The sequence below is a fragment of the Zootoca vivipara genome, chromosome 14 (assembly GCF_963506605.1).
Source record: "Zootoca vivipara chromosome 14, rZooViv1.1, whole genome shotgun sequence".
Taxonomy (NCBI): Eukaryota; Metazoa; Chordata; class Lepidosauria; order Squamata; family Lacertidae; genus Zootoca; species Zootoca vivipara.
The window spans coordinates 24,758,816-24,783,166 of NC_083289.1; the positions used below are offsets into that span (position 1 = coordinate 24,758,816).

A 24,351-nucleotide genomic window follows, 5' to 3' on the forward strand; every position below is an offset into this window, starting at 1 on the left:
TTAGTTTTCTGACTGCAGAGGGATTTATTTACTTTGGTTTTCACATGGTGGACCATTCACAGTTGGCATCCAACAGCTGCAGTACGTAGTGCTGTAGTCCATTCTGCCACCTCAGCATCCTGCCCGCTATTTGCCTGCATATGCACTCTGCTTCCAAGCAGTTGCCTGAGGGGCATAATGATAAATGATCAGCGAAAGAAAGAGATGAACAATCACTTGGTATACCTGATCTCATAGATGGTTTTATGATTCTCCGCTTTTCCAGCTTTCCAGTATTCAGTTGTTGGTAGTACTGTAAATAGTTTTTCCCCTTCAGAACTGAACTAAAATACTATTTTCTGTATGTGGTAAGCATTAGCTGAATGAAAAATGGATTGTTTTGATGATACTCTATACATCTGTGTATGTATTTTATGGATGCAGCTCTTTACTCTGGCGTTTGACATCCAATATGTGTATTTTTGGATGCGGGTGGCGATGTGGTCTAAGGTCGGCGGTTCAAATCCCCACGATGGAGTGAGCTCCTGTTGCCCGGCTCCTGCTCCTGCCCAACCTAGCAGCTCAAAAGGACGTCAAAGTGCAAGTAGATAAATAGGTACCGCTCCAGTGGGAAGGTAAATGGCGTTTCCGTGCACTGCTCTGGTTCGCCAGAAGCAGCTTAGTAATGCTGGCCACATGACCCAAAAAAACTGTCTGCGGACAAAAGTCTGCTCCCTCGGCCAGTAAAACGAGATGAGTGCTGCAACCCCAGAGTCGTCTGCGACTGGACCTAATGGTCAGGGGTCCCTTTACCTTTATGTATATTTTTAGGATCCACCTTATGTCTGTGAACTGTTTGAATTGTTTTTAATATTGTACAGTGGTACCTCAGGTTAAGAACTTAATTCGTTCCAGAGGTCCGTTCTTAACCTGAAACTGTTCTTAACCTGAAGCACCACTTTAGCTAATGGGGCCTCCTGCTGCTGCCGCGCCACTGGAGCACGATTTCTGCTCTCATCCTGAAGCAAAGTTCTTAACCCGAGGTACTATTTCTGGGTTAGCGGAGTCTGTAACCTGAAGCGTTTGTAACCCAAGGTACTACTGTATTTTAATTGCTATGAACTTCCTTGGAACCTTAAGAGTAAACAGGTAAACAGTAAGCAGGTAAACAGCAGCAGCAGCAACATTTTAATATTTGCAAGCTACTTTGAAGGCGCTGCTATAAAGCAATCAATTTGGGGCATGGGTGTAGCCAGGATTTTTGTTAGGGTGGGGCAGAACCTCAGTTAGCTATGTATTTTTACTGATTTTTATTGATTTTTGGGGGGGTAGCTGCCACTCCCTACCCCTCTGGCTACTCCCATGATTTGGGTTGTTGATGGAAATAAATGGACTGAAAAATTAACAAATAACTAAGGAATGAATTGATAAGTGGGAAAAAGGCAAGCAGCCAATGGTGCGACCCTGCAGCCATACCAAGCCAACAAACACAAACCTGATTTGCAAAATTTGTTCTGTGAATGTGCACCGAATGAGGACACTTGGTTCTATGAGCACAAAAAGAGCCTCGCCAGATCAAGTCTCATCTAGTCCAGCATCCTGTTCTCATGGCAGCAAACCATGGAAAAGCCTGCAAGCAAGACCTGAGCACCACAGCACTGCCTGTCACCTGCTATTCCCAGCAGTGGACGTTCAAGAGGCTTGCTGCTTCTGACAGGGGAGGCAGAACATAGTCACTGTGGCTAATTCTCCTCCAGGGAATGACCTTAACCCCCTTTACAAGCCCTCCAGTTCAGTGAATGTCGCTGCCTCTTTGGGGAGCAAATTCCACTTTGCGCTGTGCGAAGAAGTTACTTCCTTTTCTCTGCCCCGAATCAGCTTCGTTTCAAATGTGCAGACACACACCCTGGGATTATCACGGGGTGTTTTTCACTTACCAGTTTAATTGCCTTTGCAACTGGTTGGGGGGCAGGTGAGTGGAGGTGGGTTATGAATAGGAAAGTTCCCTTGCTTAGTTATAATATCAAGCTTAGCGCTGCTATTATTCTGGAACACTGGTTTTCAAAGCCTGCAGCTTCGGAGAAGCTTATCAGGGGTTTGCCAGCTGTCTATCTTCCCTGAAAGTTAGCTTGCCGATCACAGTATTTTCTTGAAAGGCTCGGCAACAGAGGGGGATGTCAGGCATGTTCTGGAGCGCAGTCTCAGTTCAATGCTGAGGTCCATTCTGTCCAGACAATGGCAAGCACAGGATTCCCAAAAACATTTCCCAGAATCCTCTGCTGCATCCAGGCCTTGTCATGGGTCCAGAGAGGCTCATGTCACTTCGAGCTTTGGGGGACCCTAGCTACACAAAAAAATTTTTTTTAAGGACAACCCATGAAAACAAAATAAGGCACACCTCCCTCCAAAAAGAAGAACAAGGGTGACTGGTTTGTTTATAGAATAGTTGATCTGAGAGCACACATTCATCACAGTCTAATCTTGTAACATCAAATATATTTCTATTGGTATTCATGAACATTTTAATTTTAATTCTTTAAAATCTATTAACAGGTAACAAAAAAATCCCTTTTAACAAATCACATCTCTTACTTGCTTAAATTTGTAGCTCTAAGCTGAGAGAGCTTTGTCACATTTTCGTCCAATGCACATGAAAAAAAGTTGTGAAGCTTATCAGATGCCAAAAGATTAATAGGTGTCTAAATCGGAGGCCCCCTTTGAGGTCAAGGACCAGGCCAATTGGATCTACCTCCCCAAGTTGGCCCCAACTACTTGGAAGGGTTTTTAAGAAATCCATATTTTAGTGCGGCGGCAGCTCCACTTTGGAACTCCCTGCTGATTGGCGTCAGGCAAGTGCTTCACTGTACCCTTTTGAGCACCTGCTGAGAACATTTTAGTTCAGGCAAGCCTATCCAGACATGGAGGATGTTGGAATGTGTTTTAATCTGGATTTCAGCTTATTGTGAATTTTAATTAACTTTTGGATACTTAATTTTGGATTTTTGGATTCTATAGCTGTTTCTAACTGAATTTATTTTACTGCTAATTCAGTTGTTTTATCCTTTTTGTAAACCACCTTGAAGTTTCATTACAATCAAGCGGTATATAAATCTTGTGGTATAAATAAACGAGAGGTTCCATAGTAGATATGAAGAACTTTCAACCTGCAAGGTGTTTCTGAATAGGGCAGTGTTTGGACCCACTGTCCTTACCTGTCGTTTTCTGTATTGATGGGGAGATGGTTCTTCTGCCACATGATCACAGGCTCTGGCAAGCCATGGATCTGGCACTGAAACCTGGCCACGCCGCCTTCTTCCACCACTGCACTCTGGGGGTGGATGTGGAAGTCGGACATAGCTGAAAGGGAAAAGGAAGGGGAAAGTTGAAATGAAAATTTGGGGGGGAAATGTCGTGGAATTCTACTCAATATTGATCCAGAGCAGAACTCCAATGTATAGACCAGAGGAAAAACTTTGTAGGATTCCCAAAAAATTGATCAGAGACAATTGTATTTCATCCAGCAGAGCTTTACTGCTACTGAAGGCAAATCAGCATAATGGTCACAAATCCAATACATTCAGGATTGGCACTGTCCATAAGAAATGGAGGCAGAGGAAGACAGGAGTGCCTGGCGTGCTCTGGTCCATGGGGTCATGAAGAGTCGGACACGACTAAACAACAAAACAATAAGAAATCCAGCTGCAGCAGACTTAACTTAAACTTACAATAACTTACAATAAGTCTAAATCTTAACACTAACCATGTACAGAACACCATACCAGAAGGAAGAGAGGCTGAAAGCTAAAGTGAAACCTAGGCTCCTTCTGGCCCTACTTTTATAGTCAGCATGACCTTGACTGAAAGAGATAACAGAACCAGTTTAAGACAGTTTTACTCAGTTTCTCTGAAGGAATAACTCAAATATCATGAACCTTCTGCTTGTTTCCTTCACACAGAGAAGCTTCCAGAAGCCTCTTGAATTAAGTAGAATAGGAAAGATCTCTACACATCAGATCAATACTTTCTGCGCTAAGAAATGCGAGCTGACAGTTACCGGTAATTCTGTATTTCAAATTCTGGCGCGGCTACTGTCAAGAGCAACCCACGACTCCAAAAATTGCAACCTATGTCCATCTTTGCCAAGCTGCTGCGTTCCAGATGTTCCCACTAGCTAAATCTGCTCAGGGATTCCTGCTATGGGGATTCTCAGGAAGATTCCTGCTCTGGGGCCAGGACATGGAAAATAAAAAGAGCCTGCTGTATCAGGCCAATTTAGTTCAGCAACCTGTTCTCACAGCGACCCAACAATGAGAAGCCAGCAAGCAGGAATCAATCACAAGAGAAATCTCACCTCTTGTGATTCGCAGAAGCATTACTGCCTCCAACCATGGAGGAAGAGTGTAGCAATCGTAACTAGCAGCCATCGATAGCCCTCTCCTCCTCTGGGAATTTGTCTAATCCTCATTTAAAGCTGTTCCAAGTTGGTGGCCATTACGGCCTCCTGCGGGAGTGAGTTCCACACTTTAACAACATGCTGTGCAAATGAGTTCTTTCATTTGCTCTCAGTCCTTCAACATTCAGCTTCACTGGATGTCCCCAAGTTCAAGTATGATGAGAGAAGGGGAATAAACTGGTCTCTATCCACTTTCTCTACACCACACATCAATTCATGGATCACTATAATGTCTCCTGTTGCTCAATTTTCCCCTAAGCTGAAAAGCCCCGAACGCTGCAACCTCAGTTGTTCCATCTCCTTGATCATTCTGGTTGCTCTTTTTCCTGAACCTTTTCCAACTCCGCAATATCCTTTTCCAGGATATTTTCATCCGTGCTCGTAACTCCAAAACAAAAAGCCCATATTTAAACTGTGCCTTATCCTCGCCCCCCCTGCCAGCCTCCCCTTAACACAAAATGCCTCCTTGGCTGCACATTAACACACACACACACACACTCACACCTCAATCTCCTTCCTTCAACACACATCAAAGATAATACATGTGCATCTCTTTAAGGAAAAGAACCAAAGACATGTCAGGAAGGATCCATCATTCATCTCCAGACTCCCATTGGGCTCCGACAGATGGGAGACTTCTTATTCCACTTCATACATTAAACATGGGCCATATCACCCTCCTCTCACGCCCCTCTGTCATAAGCTTCAGCTCACTAAATAGGGAGGGTTTAGAAAATACAACATGCTGATTGTGCTTTTAAGGGATCCACCGTTGTTCTTCTCTGTCTTTTAACAACAGGGGGAAAAAACCCAAAACAACCCTGCTTTCAACTGGATTTTAATGCCATCTGAGAGCATTTTATTAAATTATGTAAGCTGCTTGAGCACTAATTACATTTTATTGTGCTAAGAAAAGGGCTTTGAGCAGCAACCAACCAAAGTGGAGGTACAATCGGAACATACTTATTGTATTAGCGCTCAATACCATTATACAATAGCGAGGCTCATAAGAAACATCACTCTATTTTTAGCAGTGCTCTTAGTAAATGTTTTTGTTAAATTCTACAATCTAAGTTGCAAGGGTAGCTGGAAATGATCCGCCAGGACATAGTTTTATCCTAAAGCTTATTTCCATTGCGCTACACATTTCAGTGAAGTGTTTTCTGGGTTAGGGCCCCTAGCAATGATTTCTGAACTGTTTGGGTAACCCTAGAGTTACATGGAAACTGATCAGGGCTTTGCGAGTGGACATTTAGGAATGGAACCTAGGAAACGGTGTTATTCTGAGTCCCTCTAGCTCTGTATTGTCTACACGGACTGGAAGCAGCTCTCAGGCTGGGTTCTCACCTAGCTCTGCCTGGAGATACTGGGGATTGAACCTTCTGCATGCAAAGCAGAGATGCTGTATCTCTGAGCGAGGGCCATTGGGGCTGAGTGTGTTCTTGATAAGGACCCCATTCATATTCAAGCAGGGTAACACTGAGGCCCCAAACGATGCCCCATGTTAATTGTGTTGGCACCCTAGAGCAATGTACTGGGGTTCGCCAACAGACTAGTTGGCACTGAAAGGGTCGCCCAGGAAGATTGAACTATTAGTTATATGCATATGAGGAATGAATAACGCATCACAGAGCTTAAAGACTTCCACGAACTAAATGGATTGGCTCCAGGTCCAAACACAAAGCAGGCATGCCAGAAAAGGGGATTCCCTCCATTAATGATTTGCAGGGACCAAAGCAAAACAAAAACAAACCTCAACCACCCCCAAACCATTCAAGTTCAGAAGGCATAACTGCTCTCTAGGAATCCCCAGGATAGAGGTCCTCCAGCTGGCAAAGGGTTAACCAGAAGGAGAGCTTTGTCAACAAAAACAGCCCCCAAGTGAAGAAATGGGATCTCTGTCACTTTATTTCAATAATATCATCTCTTCCAGGTAAAATTGCAGCAATAACCTCTCCTCTTAAAGACACTGGTATTAATATTTATCATGAATAAAACATCGGGAGGGCATAAATAATTCATTGATGAGGATGTTAAGTAAAATAAGGCTCTACAGTGACCCTATAATGTGGCTTTAAAGCACAGTTTTATGTCAGATGCAGGAGGAAATGCCACAACCCTCGCCCAAGCAACTGGGTGTTTTGTTTTTGATCATTTGTGGGCTTTAAAATAAATAAATAAATCATGCCCCATGTTACAAAATGTTCTTCTCCTTGTTTTTAAAATATGGGTTTGGCAAACTTTATTTACAGCTGCAAAGGCAGCCATTCTGAGTCTTGCAGCTCAGCCCCAGGCTCCAGCAGCAAACCATCGCTGGTAGATTCTGAGTGGTGGGTGGGTGGTGGTCCCCCCATCACTGCCGTTACCATGAGATTTCCAGTATGACTGTGTCAGAAATTCACTGGAAACAGGCCAAAAGAATGGCGTTTGCTAATTGCTCACATTTCCATTTAAATTCTCAGGAACTTAGGAAGCTGCCTTATACCGAGTCAGAGCACTGATCCATCTAGCTCAGGGTTGTCTAGAGCAGGCATCCCCAAACTGCAGCCCTCCAGATGTTTTGGCCTACAACTCCCATGACCCCTAGCTAACAGGACCAGTGGTCAGGGATGATGGGAACTGTAGTCCAAAACATCTGGAGGGCCGAAGTTTGGGGATGCCTGGTCTAGAGCCTCTCCCAGCCCTACCTAGAGATGCTATTGGAGATTGAACCTGGGACCTCCTGCTTGCAAGGCAGGTGCTCTTGCACTGAGCTACGGAACCTCTCCACTGGTTGATCAATGAAAGTAGCCTTCCCCGAGCTGACACTCTTCAGAGGCTTTGGACTGCAGGAGCTGATGGGAACTATAGTTCAAAACATCCCGAGGGCACCAGATGGAGAAAGCTGACCCCAAAGATTAAACCCATTCAAGATCATACCGCAGAAATGCTACGGTACCTTGTGTGATTATCTTTCCACACCATATAAGTAACGCACGCAATGCCTGTCAAACAGGGGAGAGGCAAATCAATGGCTACTAGCCATGATGGCTGTGCTCTGCTTCCACGGTTGGAGGCAGCAATGCTACTGAATACCAGTTGCTGGAAACCACAGGAAGGGAAAGAGCCCTTGTCCTCAGGTCCTCCTTGAAGGTTTCCTACAGGCATCTGGGTGGCCACTGTGAGAACAGGATGCATTGGTCTGATCCAACAGGGTCTTCCTAGGATCTTAACTGGTGCTGGCAAACCGGTGCCCAGTGCTTTCTGATCACTGAGCATATATCAGTGGGTTCTGGCGGACTGGTCTCCTTTCACTACAGATGCAAAGGCTTACGAACAGAGCAATAAACCCTTCTATCCTCTCCCGTTTAAGGGCCGGGTCACAGCTCCATCCATATTCATGAGAGGTTTATTCAGGCAAACAGCTTGGCCGGATCCCCCTTAATCGAACCACAAGCCAGCTCATGAGCCTGATGACAGCGGCGGCAGCGGAGGCAGCAAATCTGATATAATAAAGATGAAAACAGGTATTGAATGAAATTTTCTTTACTCCATGAAAAACTAAATTGAAGCCATTAGGAGGCAATCTGTTTTCGCTCAGCGGAGCATTAGCGATAAGGAGGAGGCTGGCCTCGATTTGGTGTGGAAAAAGGGGGAACATTAACTCAATATGTCACAGTAAATCCAAGGCCTGTTAGGATCATTAAAGCACAGACCCTGGGATCAACTGCAAGCAACAGAAAGTGGGGTGTGTGTGTAGGTAGGTGTAGGTGTGTGTGTAGGTGTAGGTGTGTGTAGGTGCAGCAGAGGAGGGATGAAGAGACAGAACTGGCACCAGGTTACAGGGGACTCTGGGCTAAGTGACCCTTTAAGTCCCCCAGGGGACTAGGCACCCTCACAACATAGAACACAAGAAAAGCCTGCTGGATCAGGTCAGTGGCCTGTCTAGTCCAGCATCCTGTTCTCACAGTGGCCTGTAGGAAACCCGCAAGCAGGACCTGAGCACAAGAGCCCTCTCTCCCACCTGTAGTCTTCAGCAACTGGTATTCAGAGGCCTCTGACCATTGATTTCATAATCACTTTTCATGAATTGAGAAGGCATCTGACAACACCCCTTTTCCAGCATGCAGCCCAGTAGAAGATTGTCTGCGAAGGGAAATACGTATGTCAGGGAAGCTTGCCCAACCATTAATTACCTTCCCTGAGGGTCCTCTGAAACACAATTTGAAAACCACAGATATTGAATGTAACAACCATCATAGTTGCTGAGAACAAAGGTCTATCCAATATGGCGCTCTCTCCATCATCCTGTGGCCATCGGCCATGCTGGCTGCCGGGGCTGATGGGAGTTGGGGAGTCCATCAACATCTGGAGAGCACCAAATTGGCTACCCTTAGTCCATCTAGTCCAGCATCCCCTAATCTGATGCCCTCCAGATGTTTTGGACTACAACTCCCACGGGGCTGATGGAAGCTGTAGTCTAAAATAGTTTTTGAGGGCACCAGATTGGGGAACACTGATCTGATCTTACATCCAGGTTCACTAAAATGTTCGGCCGTTAACTTTGTGCTGTGGCTGCAAACATGTGTTTGTGGCTCAGACCAATTTGAACCAATTTTATTTTAGTTTATTATTTCTTACATTTTTAGGCCACCTTTTCCTCCAAGGAGCTTGTGGTTCCCCTCCAACCCATCACATCCTCACAACAACCCTGTGAGGTAGGTTAGGATGAGAGAAAGTGACTGACCCAAGGTCACCCAGTGAGCTTCATGGCTGAGTGGGAATTCAAACCCTGGTCTTCCAGGCCGTGGTCCAACATTTTAACTGTGATGCCTTGCCATGCTGGCTCTCATGATTCCAACCTCCTCAATAAGAGGAGTATAAATGTCTTATTAACTTACTTACGGTACTTACTACTGTACTTACTTACACCTTTTTCAGTAGGGTTGCCATATTTCAAAAAGTGAAAACCAGGACACCCCGAAAGTTGTTGAGCCAAAAAACCACCACTTTTCGATTGACTTGCCTAAGATCCAAGACAAAGCGCCACATTTCAGAAATCACACACACACACACACACACACACACACACACACACACAGCATCATTTCTGTCTTTGAAATCCCGTTACTGTCCTGTGAGCCCTATTTTCAGGAATATCCCACCTTTCTTCCACCAAGGAAGCCAAGGGGACCCTGGAAAATGCAATAGAATTAATGTAATGTTTAATAGTTGCGTGTGAACAGCAAAGAAGAAAGGTGTGCTCTCTCTCTCTGACTCCCTTGGCCATTCATGGTTCATGAGAATGCAGCCTTCCTGTAGAGGGCAGGATAGGGCGAGTGGAGGGAAACTTTTGTCTGCAGTCGTATTAAATTAGCAGCATTATAAGATCAGAGGCTGAGCATCATTTGCTCTGGAATCCTTCCAGATGGCAGAATTGGTCAGGAGTGTTTATGTGTGGAGAAACTCTTTTCTGCAAAAGGCATCATTATACAACATGCCAATTAAACAGACATGGGAGCCTTTAAATTGTTGGCATTCTCGCACTCAACCAGAATCACCCCTCAACTGACCTGAGTTCAAATAGCAAAATGCCAGGCTTACCCCCCCACACACAAACACACCTCCACAAATACACACATTATAACAGCATGAACCAGGGCTGGCCCAGTACATTTTGCTGCCTGAGGCAACGGACAAAATGGAATCCCCTCTCCATGTACTGAATTTGACTGAATAAACCACTGAATCTTGCTTCCAAACCCTGTCAGCGTTGATAACATCCCTTCAATGCACCTAAAGTCAGGAGGCTAATTTGGGCCGCTATCACAGCATATGTTCAAAGCACCCTGGCACCATTTTTAACAGCCATGGCTTCCCCCAAAGAAGCCTGGGAGCTGCACCTTGTTATGGGTGCTGAGAGTTTTTAGTCAACCTCTAATCCCCTCACAGGGCTACAATTCCCAAAGTTCCTCATGTAGAGAGATTGAACTGTCAAACCACTTAGGGAATTGAAGTTCTGCGAGGTGAATGAGCGTCTTCTCACAACTCTCAGCACCCTTAACAAACCACAGCTCCCAGAATTCTTTGGGGGGAAGCCTTGACTATTTAAAGTGGCATCATAGAGCTTGAAATGCATGGTGCAAATGTGGCCCAAGAGGGTCCATGACAGGCCCGCATAGCTCTGATCTCCAATACACAAGCATGATCAGGGGGTCAAGAGGAATGGCTGGTAGGAGAAGAGTGCTGCTCCAGCCCCAGTTTCTGTCACATGAGGTGACTGCCTCAGTCTGCCTAGCGGTAGAGCCGGCCATGCCATGAATCTTGCAGCCTGACCCACAAGCCACGAGGTCAACCCAAGCTACGGAGAGTCTGGACATTGACTGCCTTATACATCAAGCTCACTGTTGTTTACACTGACTGGCGGTAGCTCTCCAGGGCTTCAGGCAAAGCACACCCACTCAAGAATCTCAAGAACTTTAGTTTGCTATGGGGGCTGGGGGCTGTAGTTCTCTCAGGGGTGAATTACAGTCCTCTGGATTATCCTGGGGGGTAATGTGCTGTGGGTTAAACCACAGAGCCTAGGGCTTGCTGATCAGAAGGTCGGCAGTTCGAATCCCCGCAACAGGGTGAGCTCCCGTTGCTCGGTCCCTGCTCCTGCCAACCTAGCAGTTTGAAAGCATGTCAAAGTGCAAGTAGATAAATAGGTACCACTCCGGCAGGAAGGTAAACGGCGTTTCCGTGTGCTGCTCTGGTTCGCCAGAAGCGGCTTTGTCATGCTGGCCACATGACCTGGAAGCTGTACACCGGCTCCCTCGGCCAATAAAGCGAGATGAGCGCCGCAACCACAGAGTCGGTCACGACTGGACCTAATGGTCAGGGGTCCCTTTACCTTTACCTTTACCGTGCTTTAAATATATGGTTTGTATGCACCCCTTATCGGAGGAAGGTGGGGGAAGAAGTGATTTAATACAGTTCCCCCCTTCACACTCTGGAACCTTAGGATGTGAAAGCAGTTGGGAGATGAAAGGGAGGGAAAGAGTTTGGGGACGGAGGAGAAGGGTGGGGAGAGGCTTTGTCCTCTTCCTTCTGCGACCCTCTGCTTTGACAATCCCGATGGTTTTTACAAAGCTTTAAGGGCATTCAGAAAGTGACATTGTATCTTCCTTTTGCATCCCCCCCCCTTTGATAAAATAGACCTCTCCTCCATCACTCAACCCCAGCCCCCCACCAAAAGGCTCCACTCCCAGAACAAGGGGCTGCTGGCTATTCAGGGAAGCTCAGTGGCGGCAAACTGGAGACTCGCTCTCCGTGTCTAATGATGCTATTGTCCAAAGCTGCCACTGCCAGACCCCAGAGCCCGGCTCTGAATACTCCCTTCTCTATGCGTAGCCAAGTGTGAACGACAGCGCCGCCCATTTATTCTCCCAGAGTCCGGGGAATAGGGGGAGGGGGGAGGGGGCAGGCCGGACTCCCTAGTGTTGAAAGGGAAGAGAAAAGAAGGATTTGAATATAATAAAACGGCGGGATTTTTTTAAAAGCCAACTAGACTCCTTTTGCTGTTCTCTGTCCTTCCACGCAAAGAAAACATGCCTTTGCATGTTTTCCAAGAGGGGTTGAAATGCTAACACTTCTTCATCTTCATCGTCTTCTTCTTCAACATCATCGAGACGAGGTCCAAGACCTGAGCAAAACAGGCTAAAAAGGCTCTATTCCTGCCCACCCCCAACTGCTTTCACCATTTTATAATACGAGCATATTTATTGAAATATTTATATATCATCACCTATTACAAAAGCACCTGAAGGCAGTTTACAATAAAACCCATTAAAAAATACCACCCCAACAAAATGAATCAAGCAGGATTATCAGTCAGTAGGCAATCTTACTAAAAACAGGACTAGATGGGTCACTGGTCTGATGAACCAGGCTCTTCTTCTGATATTAGATTAGGAACATGGGAAGATACCTTATTCCAAATCTTGCCATTGTTCCATCAGTATCGGTGCCCCCCCCCCCGGGGTCTCTCCCAGCCCAACTAGAGATGCCAGGTTTTGAACCTGGGACCTTCTGCATACAAAGCACATGCTCTGCCGCAGAGCTGTGGCTCTTGCCTTTCTTAAACTTTAGAGAGTGTAGACCTGATTCCCACCACTTCTTGTAGCCTGGACCCAATGGGATTTGTAGCCCCAAATATCCGAAGGGCACCAGGTTGGCAAAGGTTTCCCTAACGGTTACAAGGCACGGCACCTCCAGGAAAGACACATTTAATTTTGCACATGCCCGTCGATAACGCCATCAAAACCCTTCCTGGTTCCCAATCAAGCCTAATGAATTTTAAATGGGAGGGGCAAATTAACTTTACATTGTCAATCCTCACAAGTCCACAAAGCAATCATCTCCAATAATAGACCGCAAGCTTTCAGAATGCGTTTGCGACGGCATCCTTGCAATTAGCTCACTCAATGTCTAACCCAGCTTTGTTATTTTCCAAGAATTGCTTCGTTCGCTGCTATCAAGAGATAGCAGCCTTGCTCCGGGGTCTACAAGGATTTTGCCCTTTGTTCTTTGGTGGATATCCAAGTAAGAGGAAGATGACACACCGATGAATGACAAGCCAGCCTATCACCGCACACTCCACATTTAATGTCTTCATACTGGCTCATTAATTACCACGGAAAGCTCCTTCCCAAATGGAACCTGTGATTTATAGAACGCTCAGGCAAGGTGCCATTTTCATCAGGCAAACAGCCAATGGCGTCGCCAGAGTTAATTGCCTTCCGTTTTTTCCCCCTCGGCAATAGCAGACGTCATCTTTGTTCTGCTCTGCCTCCAATAAAGACTACGGCTTGGTTTCATCATATTTCCTAGGAGGTGGGTGCTGTCATATACCGGAAGGGTCTGCCCACCCCCTGCCCACAAGGTCAAGTGGGGAAAGGGTACGGGGGACCTTGGCAGGGTTGGGATTTTTGCTGAGAACAGGTTGGGCCAAGGCATCAGACCGATGGGGCAAGGCAAAGAATAAGGTTGGAGACACATACAGAGAGGATAGTCAAGCTAGTTCACTGGTCCACTTAGCTCAGTACTGTCAACACGGACCGGCAGTGACTTTTCAGGTGGGAGCCTTTCCCAATCCTACCCTATGTCGCGAACCGCCCTAAGGTCTACGGATGAAGGGCGGTGTAATAAAAAAATAAATATAGAAATAAAAAAATTGAAAATACCTGCAGACACCACAGGAATAGAACCAGGAATGCAAAGCAGGTGTTCCACCCTCCCCTCCATGGGTGTAGCCAGCGTTTGTTTGTTTGTTTGTTTGTTGGGGGGGCAGGCTTTATGTTAACGGGGCCAGAACCAAGTTATATGTGATGCAATTGGTCAGTGAGTTAAGTATTTTTATTTATTTACTTGATTTGGGGGGGGGGGGCAGCTACCCTGCTCCTGCTACACCAATGCTCCCCTCCCCTCTACATCCCTCCCCCAAAGAAACAGGCTGAGGTCAATTCCAAAAAAAAACCCAGTCCAGGCAGGCGAGGAGAGAGAAGCCCACCACAGCAGGCCTGATAAAAGGCATATAGGGCATAGAAGAAGGAAAGGCAGGGATATGTGTGCAAAATGTACATAAGAAGCTAAGAAGAGCCTGCTGGATCAGGCCAGTGGCCCCCCATTTACTCCAGCACCCTGTTCATACAGTTGCCACCCACACACCTGTGCAAAACAAGCAAGCAGGACCCGAGCAAAAGAGAGCTCTCTCCTCTCCTGTGGTTTCCAGCAATGTGGGAAGGTGCTTAGCTGCCCAAGCGAAGGGTTGGTTTATACCAAGGCAGGCAAGGTCCATGGCCAGTCATTGCAGAAAGGTGGACCAGGGAAGGTAACTTGCGCCCATGGAGGTCTTTGGTTTTCACAGGGCTCAATGAATGAAGAGGAATCTAGCCATGCTACTGGAAGGCCTGTGGGTCAAGTCCGTCTAAGGCGCTAAGCCCTTACGCAGGCCACCCTCATGGAACCCAGACATGTGTTGCCTTGTGGGAAGCTAGATGCAGCCCAGAGACTCCTGGAAATGAAGCATTGCTTTGTTACGGTTGCCATACATCCGGAATTTCCCAGACATAGCCAGAATACAGCAATCTTGGGGGCGGAGGGAGGAAGCCTAACAACTTTTGTGTCCGGATTTTCACTTTTTGAAATTTGGCAACCATAGCGTCTTCCCGTCCATCTGATGTGGCTTAGTGACATCATCACAAAGGCAAATCTGTTTGGCAGCTTGATGGTATGATATCATCACATTGCAGAGGTAACCCTACTCAAGTCTCATGAAAAAGTCATTTAAAAAAAGGTCTGAAAGGGCAGATTAGGCAAAGAAGCAACTGCATGCAGGTGGTGAATGGGACTTTAAAAAGATAAGCAGGCTGGGGGGTGGGGAACTTTCAGCCTCCCTGACCCCCAACCCCTTTGAGTAAATGAAGCAGATTAAATTTCATAACATCTTAAATTTGGCCAAATCAGTTCCCAACATACAATTAAATCCATGGCTAGTTCAGGGAGGGGGGGCATTTTTCAGCCTAAGGGCCACATTTCCTTCTGAGCAACCTTTTGGGGGCCGCATGCCAGAAGTGGGTGGGTCCAGAGGCAAAAGTGGGTGGAGTCACAGATGTAAATTTTACTTCTCATATAACAGTCTACCTCAGGCATCCCCAAACTGCGGCCCTCCAGGTGTTTTGGCCTACAACTCCCATAATCCCTAGCTAACAGGACCAGTGGTCAGGAATGATGGGAATTGTAGTCCAAAACATCTGGAGGGTTTGGGGATGCCTGGTCTACCTTATACACAGCCTTCTCTATCCTCCAAGCAGGCAAGCAGGAGGCATTATCAGAGTTCAGTGACTCATACTAGGAAAGGGGGTGCAAAACAGGTCTACTGAGGGGCAGTAAGGATGGAAGAGAAATTCAGTCCAGTTTGCATTTAAAGCCAAAAGCTGGATTTAACAATTACATTAAATACATCTCTGCTGCTCCAGAGAAGCGGACACGGAGCAATGGATTCAAACTACAAGAAAGAAGATTCCACCTAAACATTAGGAAGAACTTCCTGACAGTAAGAGCTGTTCGGCAGTGGAATTTGCTACCAAGGATTGTGGTGGAGTCTCCTTCTTTGGAGGTCTTTAAGCAGAGGCTTGACAGGCATATGTCAAGAATGCTTTGATGGTGTTTCCTGCTCGGCAGGGGGTTGGACTGGATGGCCCTTGTGGTCTCTTCCAACTCTACGATTCTATGATTCTATTAAACAAGAACTGAAATTGACATATTCTTCAAGATAGCTCAGTTGATAAGAGCGTGGTGCTGATAACACAAAGGTTGCAGGTTCGATCCCCATATGGCACAGCTGCATAGTCCTGTATTGCAGGGGGTTGAACTAGATTATCCTCAGGGTCCCTTTCCAATTCTACAATTCTATGATTCCATTCAGTCATGAAGATCCCAAAAGTTCCCCTCCCATGGCCCAGTCCATCGAATTATATTAAGAGGGAGAATATGCAATCCAACATCTCCCGGTGTTGCTAATTTTATTTTCTACAGGTTGAGTATTTCTTGCTTTCTCCCTAAACGAAGAGCTGCAATTACTTTCTCGTAGCTAAGCTGTGCATATCCACTCTCTTTGGCGCCTGTAACTACTACTGCATTTTGCTGGCAAAAATTCAAGGGAGGGGAAAAGGGAGGTTGAATCAGCTGTTCCTCAGAAAATACAACATATCCCTGGAAATAGGTCATATGACTCCATACATTGGGGGAGGGGGGGCATCCTGTTCTATTTATTCACTGGGAAAAGCCCTGTTGGTTGAAAATAGCTTGTCACTAGAAGTTCCCTCTTCCGCCTGTGCTGGCTGCCTTATGCTTCGATTGGCCGATGGCCAAATCCTGGCTGCCTGAACGAAGAGGTTTCGTAGCTCTCCAGCATGCATGCTCAGCTGTTATTATGGTAAATGCATTTTGATGTTTTCACTGATCTCTCTCTGGTCTGTGCTTCTGTGAAATATGACTTTTGAAACCAACCCATTTCTGATCTTCGGTTGGGAGTGCTTTGGATGGAAAATGTCATAGACTATTAAATCATCGACGCTGCTGCTATAACTACTGGAACAAGCCTTTCGCCTAGATGCTAATAGTAGGCGAGTTAAGCCAGGTTGCATATACTTTAAGCCAGTGATCAAATCTCACAACCCCGCCAAAAACAAACAGCAGCAGTTAGCTGCCCAGTGTGTTAGCACCCCATCCGTTAATTTGGCATACCTGTCACACACACACCCCCTCCAACTAAGGCAGATTTCAAAAGCATGTAAGGGAGACTGCTCTACATTTGAAATTTGCTGTTATTTTTCCATGGGAAGCTTTATAGGGGGCAGGGAATGGGGTCCTCATATTTCTCTTCTGCAGGGAACCTCTGGTGCTAATCGCCTGCCTCATACAACATCATGCTTATGGAAATGAGCTACACCTCACTAGAGCAGGGGTCAGGATACTTTTTCAACAGGGGGCCGGTCCACTGTCCCTCAGACCTTGGGGGGGGGGATGAACGAATTCCTATGCCCCACAAATAACCCAGAGATGCATTTTAAATAAAAGGACACATTCTACTCATGTAAAAAACACACTGATTCCCAGACCGTCCGCGGGCTGGATTTAGAAGGCGATTGGGCCGGATCCACCCTCCAGGCCTACCCATGCACACATCTACAGTGGAACCTCGGTTTATGAACACCTCGGTTTACAAATTTTCGGTTTACGAACGCCGCAGACCATCTGGAACGGATTAATTCACTTTCCATTACTTTCAGTGGGAAAGTTCGCTTCAGTTTATGAACGCTTCAGTTTATGAACAGACTTCCGGAACCAATTACACCCATGCTTCGGGTTAAGTACGCTTCAGGTTGAGTACTCTGCGGACCCATCTGGAACGGATTAATCCACTTTCCATTACTTTCAATGGGAAAGTTCACTTCAGTTTATGAACCCTTCAGTTTAAGTACTCCGCGGACCGCCTGGAACAGATTAATCCACTTTCCATTACTTTCAATGGGAAAGTTCGCTTCAGTTTATGAACGCTTCAGTTTATGAACAGACTTCCGGAACCAATTGTGTTCATAAACCGAGGTACCACTGTATCTGGTAGTGAGGAACCTCCAGATGAAAAGAAGTGCTTCCAGCAAATGTATAGTCAGCAAACGATGTGGAGGCATTGTGTTAAAGGGTTTTTGAGGACAGTTTTTTTTAGAGAGATGTAATATCATCGGTCAACAAATCATTCAGTTCCCAGAGTTAGCTTTACTGAATATATTTCAGGGTCAGAATACAGATCACTTCACTTAAATCTCCTATAGGTCCTCTGTTGTTAGCAGCTAGACTTGTTATAGCCCAATTGTTTAAAAAGTCTTACAAGGAGCATCCTTATCAAATTGGCTTAATAAAGCTTGTCAACTGGCCCTAATAAGAGAAACTGGTCAACAAAATATGACTATCAAAAGACACAAAGCCTGATTTACAACTGACTGGAACGTTTTTGCATGAATAAGGAAAAAAATGCTGAACTTTCCCAAATATCCAGACTTTTTGGGTTGCTCTAGGTTAAATCATAGTCTACACTTTCAAACCCTCCAAGTGTCCCTACTTCCCAGGGACAGTCCCAGATTTACAGAAGCCGTTCCAGATTCTGATTTGATCCTGAATTTCCCACTTTTCCTTAGGACGTCCCTATTTTTATTGGAGAAATGTTGAAGGGTATGGTGGGATGTCCCTATTTTCATCAGAGAAATGTTGCAGCGTATGGAGTTATGGGACCCCCAAGCCAAGGAGATAAGTAAATATACAACCTATACAACAGGGAAGTTTTTAAAATGTTTTCTTATGTTTTTATATATACTGTATTGGAAGCCGCCCAGAGTGTCTGGGCAACCCAGTCCGATGAGCAGGGTAGTAGTAGTAATAATAATAATAATAATAGGACACCCCATCTTTATCAGAGAAATGTTGGAGAGTATGAAAATGGGGGGGGGGTCGTGGAGGGTCAGTTTTGGGGAGTGAGAAATATCCTTATTTTCATCTAAGGAATGTTGGAGGGTATGCACTTTAGACTGCTGGCTATTCTTACGCTGTATTTTCACTGCATACCCCAATATTTCTTTTAGTAAGGGTGGGGCGTTATTTAAAAAAAAAACCAAGAAAGTTTTTTTAAAAGTAAACAATGACAGTAACTTGCTTTGTTAATCCATGCAAGCAACAACAACAACAAAAATTCCATTCCCACAGCCTTCACCAACCTGGTGCCCTCCAGATGTTTTGGGCAACTCCCAAAGCTGTAGTCCAAAACATCTGGACAGCATGTGGTTCCAGAAGGCTGCATGGCTCTTGTGAAGGCTATCTGAACAAAAGTGTGCCTACAATAGCTCCCTAGGAGACCCACAGAGACACTTTATTTAGTTTGTTCATGCCAGGACACTGGCAGCGGAGGGTAGCCCATGTGCTGAAGCCCAGGCGGCGTGGTGCCTAGGGGCAGAAAGGAACCTCTGCTGCCCCATCTCAAAAGTATACAGAGAAGGAGCAAATAAATAAATAAATACATGGCACAGTTTGCAAGGAGCCGAGGCATTCCAAAATGGCAGCCACGCTCAGGCTAAAGAAAGGAAAGGCGAAGACTGCAGGCAGCCCCTCTCTCCTTTGTCAAGAGGCACAATGCTCGTGTCAACAGAACCGTGAGCCTGCTCTGACTCTACAATCCACCATCTGGCCGGCTGGCTAATGCACGCCCACAGCAATTCAGCTGGGTAAGGAAGCCACAGGGGAAATCAAGCCCAGCCAAGACCGATGCTTTGAGCTATATATATATATATAAATTAATGCAGATGGTTCAAATGCAGATGGATCGCCACTTGGATGGGGCCAGCACTGGTGACCTGCCTGTCGAGAGAAGTCTGACCATGAGGCACTAAAAGGAGAGGGAGGGAGGGAGGGGGTAAGGGAGGGAGGGGAGGGACAGAGAGGAGTAGGAGGCTCACAGCTTCCCACTTAATAGCATTGTCAGGGAGCGTCAGGGTAGCTCTTTCCTATGAGAGGGATCTGGTAAAAACATGCAAGGCTCTACACATGCCAGAGGATATCTGAGCATACTTCTGCAGCTGCAGGGACGGAGCCACACACACTCCTGCTTCCAGAGTTAGACCCATCTCTCAATATGCTAAGGTCGCCTTCGCCATCCTAAGGCCCCTTCCGGTGTTTCGGATGAGAACATAGCTGAGGGCTGATAGGAGTTATAGTCCAAAACACCAGGAGGACTCCAGGCTGGCAAAGGTTGTGCCAAGGAACATAGAATTTTGGCCACTGGCTACTTGAGAGAACACAGCCAATCAAACAGAACCTTGAAAGTCTTCAAACCACATGCTTTTGTTTTGTTTTGTTGTATCAAAGAGGGCTGCTCAGAAGATTGCCATCTCCCCATATGAACCAACTAGGACCCTGTAATTGTCCCTTCTCTGTGTGTCCACTCCACAGGAAGCTCAGAGGGTGGCAATGTGAGAACCGGTCTTTTTAGTGACGGCTTTCTGCTTGCAGAATACTCTCCAGAGAAAGGCTCACATGGCACTTTCATTACATATCTTTAGGTGCCCAGCAAAAACATTTCTTTTCCGCCAGGCCTTTGACTTTCTGTGGCCTCCTTTAGTGGGTGGTATGTTTGGGCATGATCCCTTTCTTCCCCTGCCCCATCTGTTCATTGAACGTGCAAGGGTACATTTTTAAAGCTACACATCACAGGAATTCTGTGAGATGGAGGGTAAGTTGAATTCAACTCATTAGACTATACACCAATAGACCTATTGAAATTAACGGACCTTCTCCAATTCCCTCTTCTTTTCCAAGTATAGTCAGCCCTGGAGACAACCCTGACTCATCATATGTCACATCTCAGTTTTTCCTCATATCTTACAAAAAAACAAAAACAACTCTATCACACTTTAGATTGGCAGTTGGCAGGGGTGAGCTGGAAAAGATTATCATTCCAGCAGAGCCAGATAATTTATAATCCCATTAAGAAAGGTTTCCCATTTTCTTGCTCAATGCTACCAGAGATGCTACCTCGGCATGCTTCTGCATCCTGGTACCCTTCAGGTGTTTTGGACTACAAATCCCAACAGCTTTTGGCCAGTGGAGGACCCTAGGTTACAGAAGGCTGTTTTATAACCAAGATATTTAAATTTTTACACACACACACACTGCACCTAAGCTTAAAGAAAAGTTCCATGTGACTCAAAATAACACCCCCTGCACTGTCAATGTTAATTAATCCAGTAAGTGTGTGAGAAAAACCTTCTGGATCAGGCCAATGGCCCACCTAGTCGGGCATCCTGCTCTCACAGAAGCCAACCAGATGCCTGCAGGAAATTTTCAAGTACAGCCAGAGCACAAGAGCCCTCCCTGCTGTGGTTTCCAGCCAGTGGTACTCGAAAGCATTACTACCCCTAATATGGAGGCAGAGCATAGCCATCGCGGCTAGTAAACCTTGACAGGCTTCTCCTCCACAAATTTGTCCAAGAAATCTAAGTCAGTGGCTGTCTCTGCCTCCTTCCAATGTTCAACTTCATTGGAGGTCCAATACTTACGAAAGACAGCGAAAAACTTTCCTTTTGGCACTTTCTCAATGCCATGCATAACCCAGTTTTGCTCTGTCTGAGCGGGTTATCGGGGTGTACACATCAGCAGCATGTTTCTTTCTGCACATGCTTCGATACTGAGTCATGACCGAAGTGCTGGAGCAACATCCCTTATGGAGCCTCAGTGAAACTGAGCCCAGTGATGCTGCCTTGTTCCCACAACCACCTGCCATTATTTCTCAGTTGCTACCACCGTTCACGTGGGTGGCACTGTGGGTTAAACCACAGACCCTAGAGCTTGCCAATCAGAAGGTCGGTGGTTCGAATCCCCACGACAGGGTGAGCTCCCGTTGCTCGGTCCCTGCTCCTGCCAACCTAGCAGTTCGAAAGCACATCAAAGTGCAAGTAGATAAATAGGTACCGCTCCGGCGGGAAGGTAAACGGCATTTCCGTGTGCTGCTCTGGTTTGCCAGAAGTGGCTTTGTCATGCTAGTCACATGACCTGGAAGCTGTACGCCGGCTCCCTTGGCCAGTAAAGCAAGATGAGCACCGCAACCCCAGAATCGTCCACAACTGGACCAAATGGTCAGGGGTCCCTTTACCTTTACCTTACCACCGTTCACGTCCCAAGAAGTCAATGGTGGAAATGGACAACCTCCCCCTCCCTACCCCTCAATCCCCACTGCTGCAGTGAGTCTGTGAGCAAAGGAAGAAAGCAATCAGAGCACAGGAAACAGTTATAGCTCCAAGAGCACAAAAAACAGCAACACCCCAAAATGAGAGAGAGAGAGAGAGAGAGAGAGAGAGAGAGAGAGAGAGAGAGAGAGAGAGAGAGAGAGAGAGAGAGAGAGAGAGAGAGAGAGAGAGAGAGAGGACCCATAAGTCAAACCCAAGGAAAAAAGGGGGGAGGGGGAGACCCAGGGATGTGAGGCCTGAGTTAAGGTACACTCACATCAGGCACTGCAGGAAAGGAGGTGAGGTTTTTTCCCCCCTTCCCTTTCTTTCAGCAGGATGCTTTAAACGTCAGGCATGGCTTTAATTAGTGGGGCTGGGATGAGAATTGTAGCCCTTTCTCCCTTTTCTTTTTCGCCAGGCTGGGAACGGAAACAAAGCCCCGGTCCTCACAGTCCTCGGATGGAAAGCCCAGATTCCAAAGTTTAGCCGTTCCACCTCAGTTCAGATGAATGGTTTTGCTCCCCAGCGTCTAACTGACATTTGGATTGGCCTGATGTGGAACGAGTTTGCCTAGGTGTCCATGAGGCCATGCACTACCCAAGTGATGGCTGGCAACCACTGCACTTAATGGGGCTAGCAAGGAGATAGGGACAAGGAGGTCACCAGAGGTGGCGGTGGTGGAACCCAACTTGTTCTGGTTTTCTCCCCTTCCTCCCCCCTGGTGAAAACAGGGCACCAGCCTGCAAATACTGTGGGCCCTAAAACAATGTAGAAGCACACTTAGCAGCTCAAAGGGCAGATCCACACTTCACATTTAACACACATCTTGGGAACTGTAGTATTCCCCTTACAGAGGCACAATTCCCAGTGCCCTTCACAAACTATAGTTCACAGGATTCTTTGGGGGAAGTCATGTGTTTTAAATGTAAGGTATAGATTTGCCGTTAACTGGGTGAAGCCAAACTGCTGTGTTAGCACCACGGAAGTGACCTCCCCGGGGCGCAAGCCTGGGCAGTGGGTATGGAGGTCCTGGGCTGCCCAGACTACAAGATCTCCCTCTCAGCCTCACTGTTGTGGTCCAAAGGAAAGCAGAGCAATACATTTGGCAACAGCTTGGAGGCAGGGGTTGCCAAAAGGAGATGTACAAGGCACCATCCAACCGTCTTAGAGACACCACTCCAGATTTGTGTAGGGTTTACTCTTCCGCCTTTTTCTCTCCCAAAGATATCCCGCAAGTACCAGGCAAATTTGGCAGTTTTCCCAATGCAAACTGAACATTCCCTGGGCACACCTGAGAGCATCTGTACCTGGCCCTGTACTCGATGGTATCTTTTCTTCCCTGACAACAGAGACGGAGGTCATTTTGACCAGGGCTGTATTATCTAACAGGCTAACAAGGCTCTGACATCTGGGCTATGATTTTCATAGCACAGTGCTGCATTTGCCTATGATGGTGGTATTGCAGAAAACATGCTTTTAAACATATGCGCATTGATTTGGAGAACAACAAAAAGTTTATTAAGTGGTCCGCTGAGACCCCGAACAATTTCAGGTAGGGGGTGGAGAGTTTGATAACAAGTACTCATCAGTCAGAATCCCTACACATTAATAATAATTATTATTTATACCCCCACCCATCTAGCTGGCTTTCCCCAGCCACTCTTTTTACACATTTTTTACACATTTACACCCATTTGTCAGTGCTCTAATATTTTTAAACCGTTGGTTTTAGAGAAAAGCATGGAAATTGCAAGCAAAGATATCTGGGAAGAATAGCTGTGCCATGTAAACAGTAAAGAGATTCACTTGCAAGACATCCTCCATGTATCACACTTTGACTTGGTCTTCTATTTCCAATCCTCTTCCTCAGTTGGGCAGGGGAGGGACACACAAAAGTCTGCACCCTAAGCTTCTGCTTTCTCTAGTATACACTTTCCTTTGGGCTAGAGATAATAGCATTCATTAACATGGGGAAAAGCCATCGCTCAGTGTTAGAGCACCTGCTTTGCATGCAAAAGGTCCCAGTTTCAATCCCTGGCATCTCCAGGTAGGGCTGGGAAATCCCAGAGAGCCTCTGCAAGATGGCCAATGACCTGACTCAGATAAGGCAGCTTCCTATTTTCCCAATGTTTGGGGAATGGGTGGGGATAGAGAGGGGAGGTCTGCAAGGGACAGAAAAGCCTGGGGGAAGACACACACTTGTGTATCTGCATCATCACAAGGCAGCACACGTCAGCGAGCAAAAAGGGGAGTCAAGTCTTGAGTTTACGGTTAAATAGGCACATAATTAGTTTCTGCAGCCCTCCTTTAGGATGAATGAATTAAATCTTCAGCGCTCACAAGTCGACAAGTTTGCTGCTCTGATAAGCTTGAACAGTTCCCTAGTTAGTTTGCCTTTTCAGCCAGAGGTGCATAAGGTCTTATTGAAAACCAAAGTACAACTGGCCAAAGCCAGGGGTGTGGTCTGGGGGCAGTTCTGAGGGCCAGATGGAAAGGCCTTGAGGGCCACATTTGACCCCCCCCCCCGTTGCACAGCTTCCTGACCCCTGCCTTATGGAATAGAGTAGCCTCTCGACTGCCTGTATAGCTGGCCACCCATAACGACAGCCAACTCCCCAAACCAATGAG

At 46.3% G+C, this 24,351-nt stretch overlaps 1 protein-coding gene across 1 annotated transcript in view; it reads right to left on the minus strand.

The window, feature by feature from the left end:
* IGDCC3 (immunoglobulin superfamily DCC subclass member 3) overlaps positions 1-24,351 on the minus strand; it is a 104,230-nt gene that overhangs the window by 36,486 nt on the left and 43,393 nt on the right. The window contains exon 3 of the mRNA XM_035131707.2: positions 3,192-3,336. Within this exon, the coding sequence (XP_034987598.2) occupies positions 3,192-3,336 (145 nt within the window). The remainder of the gene's footprint in view (positions 1-3,191; positions 3,337-24,351) is intronic.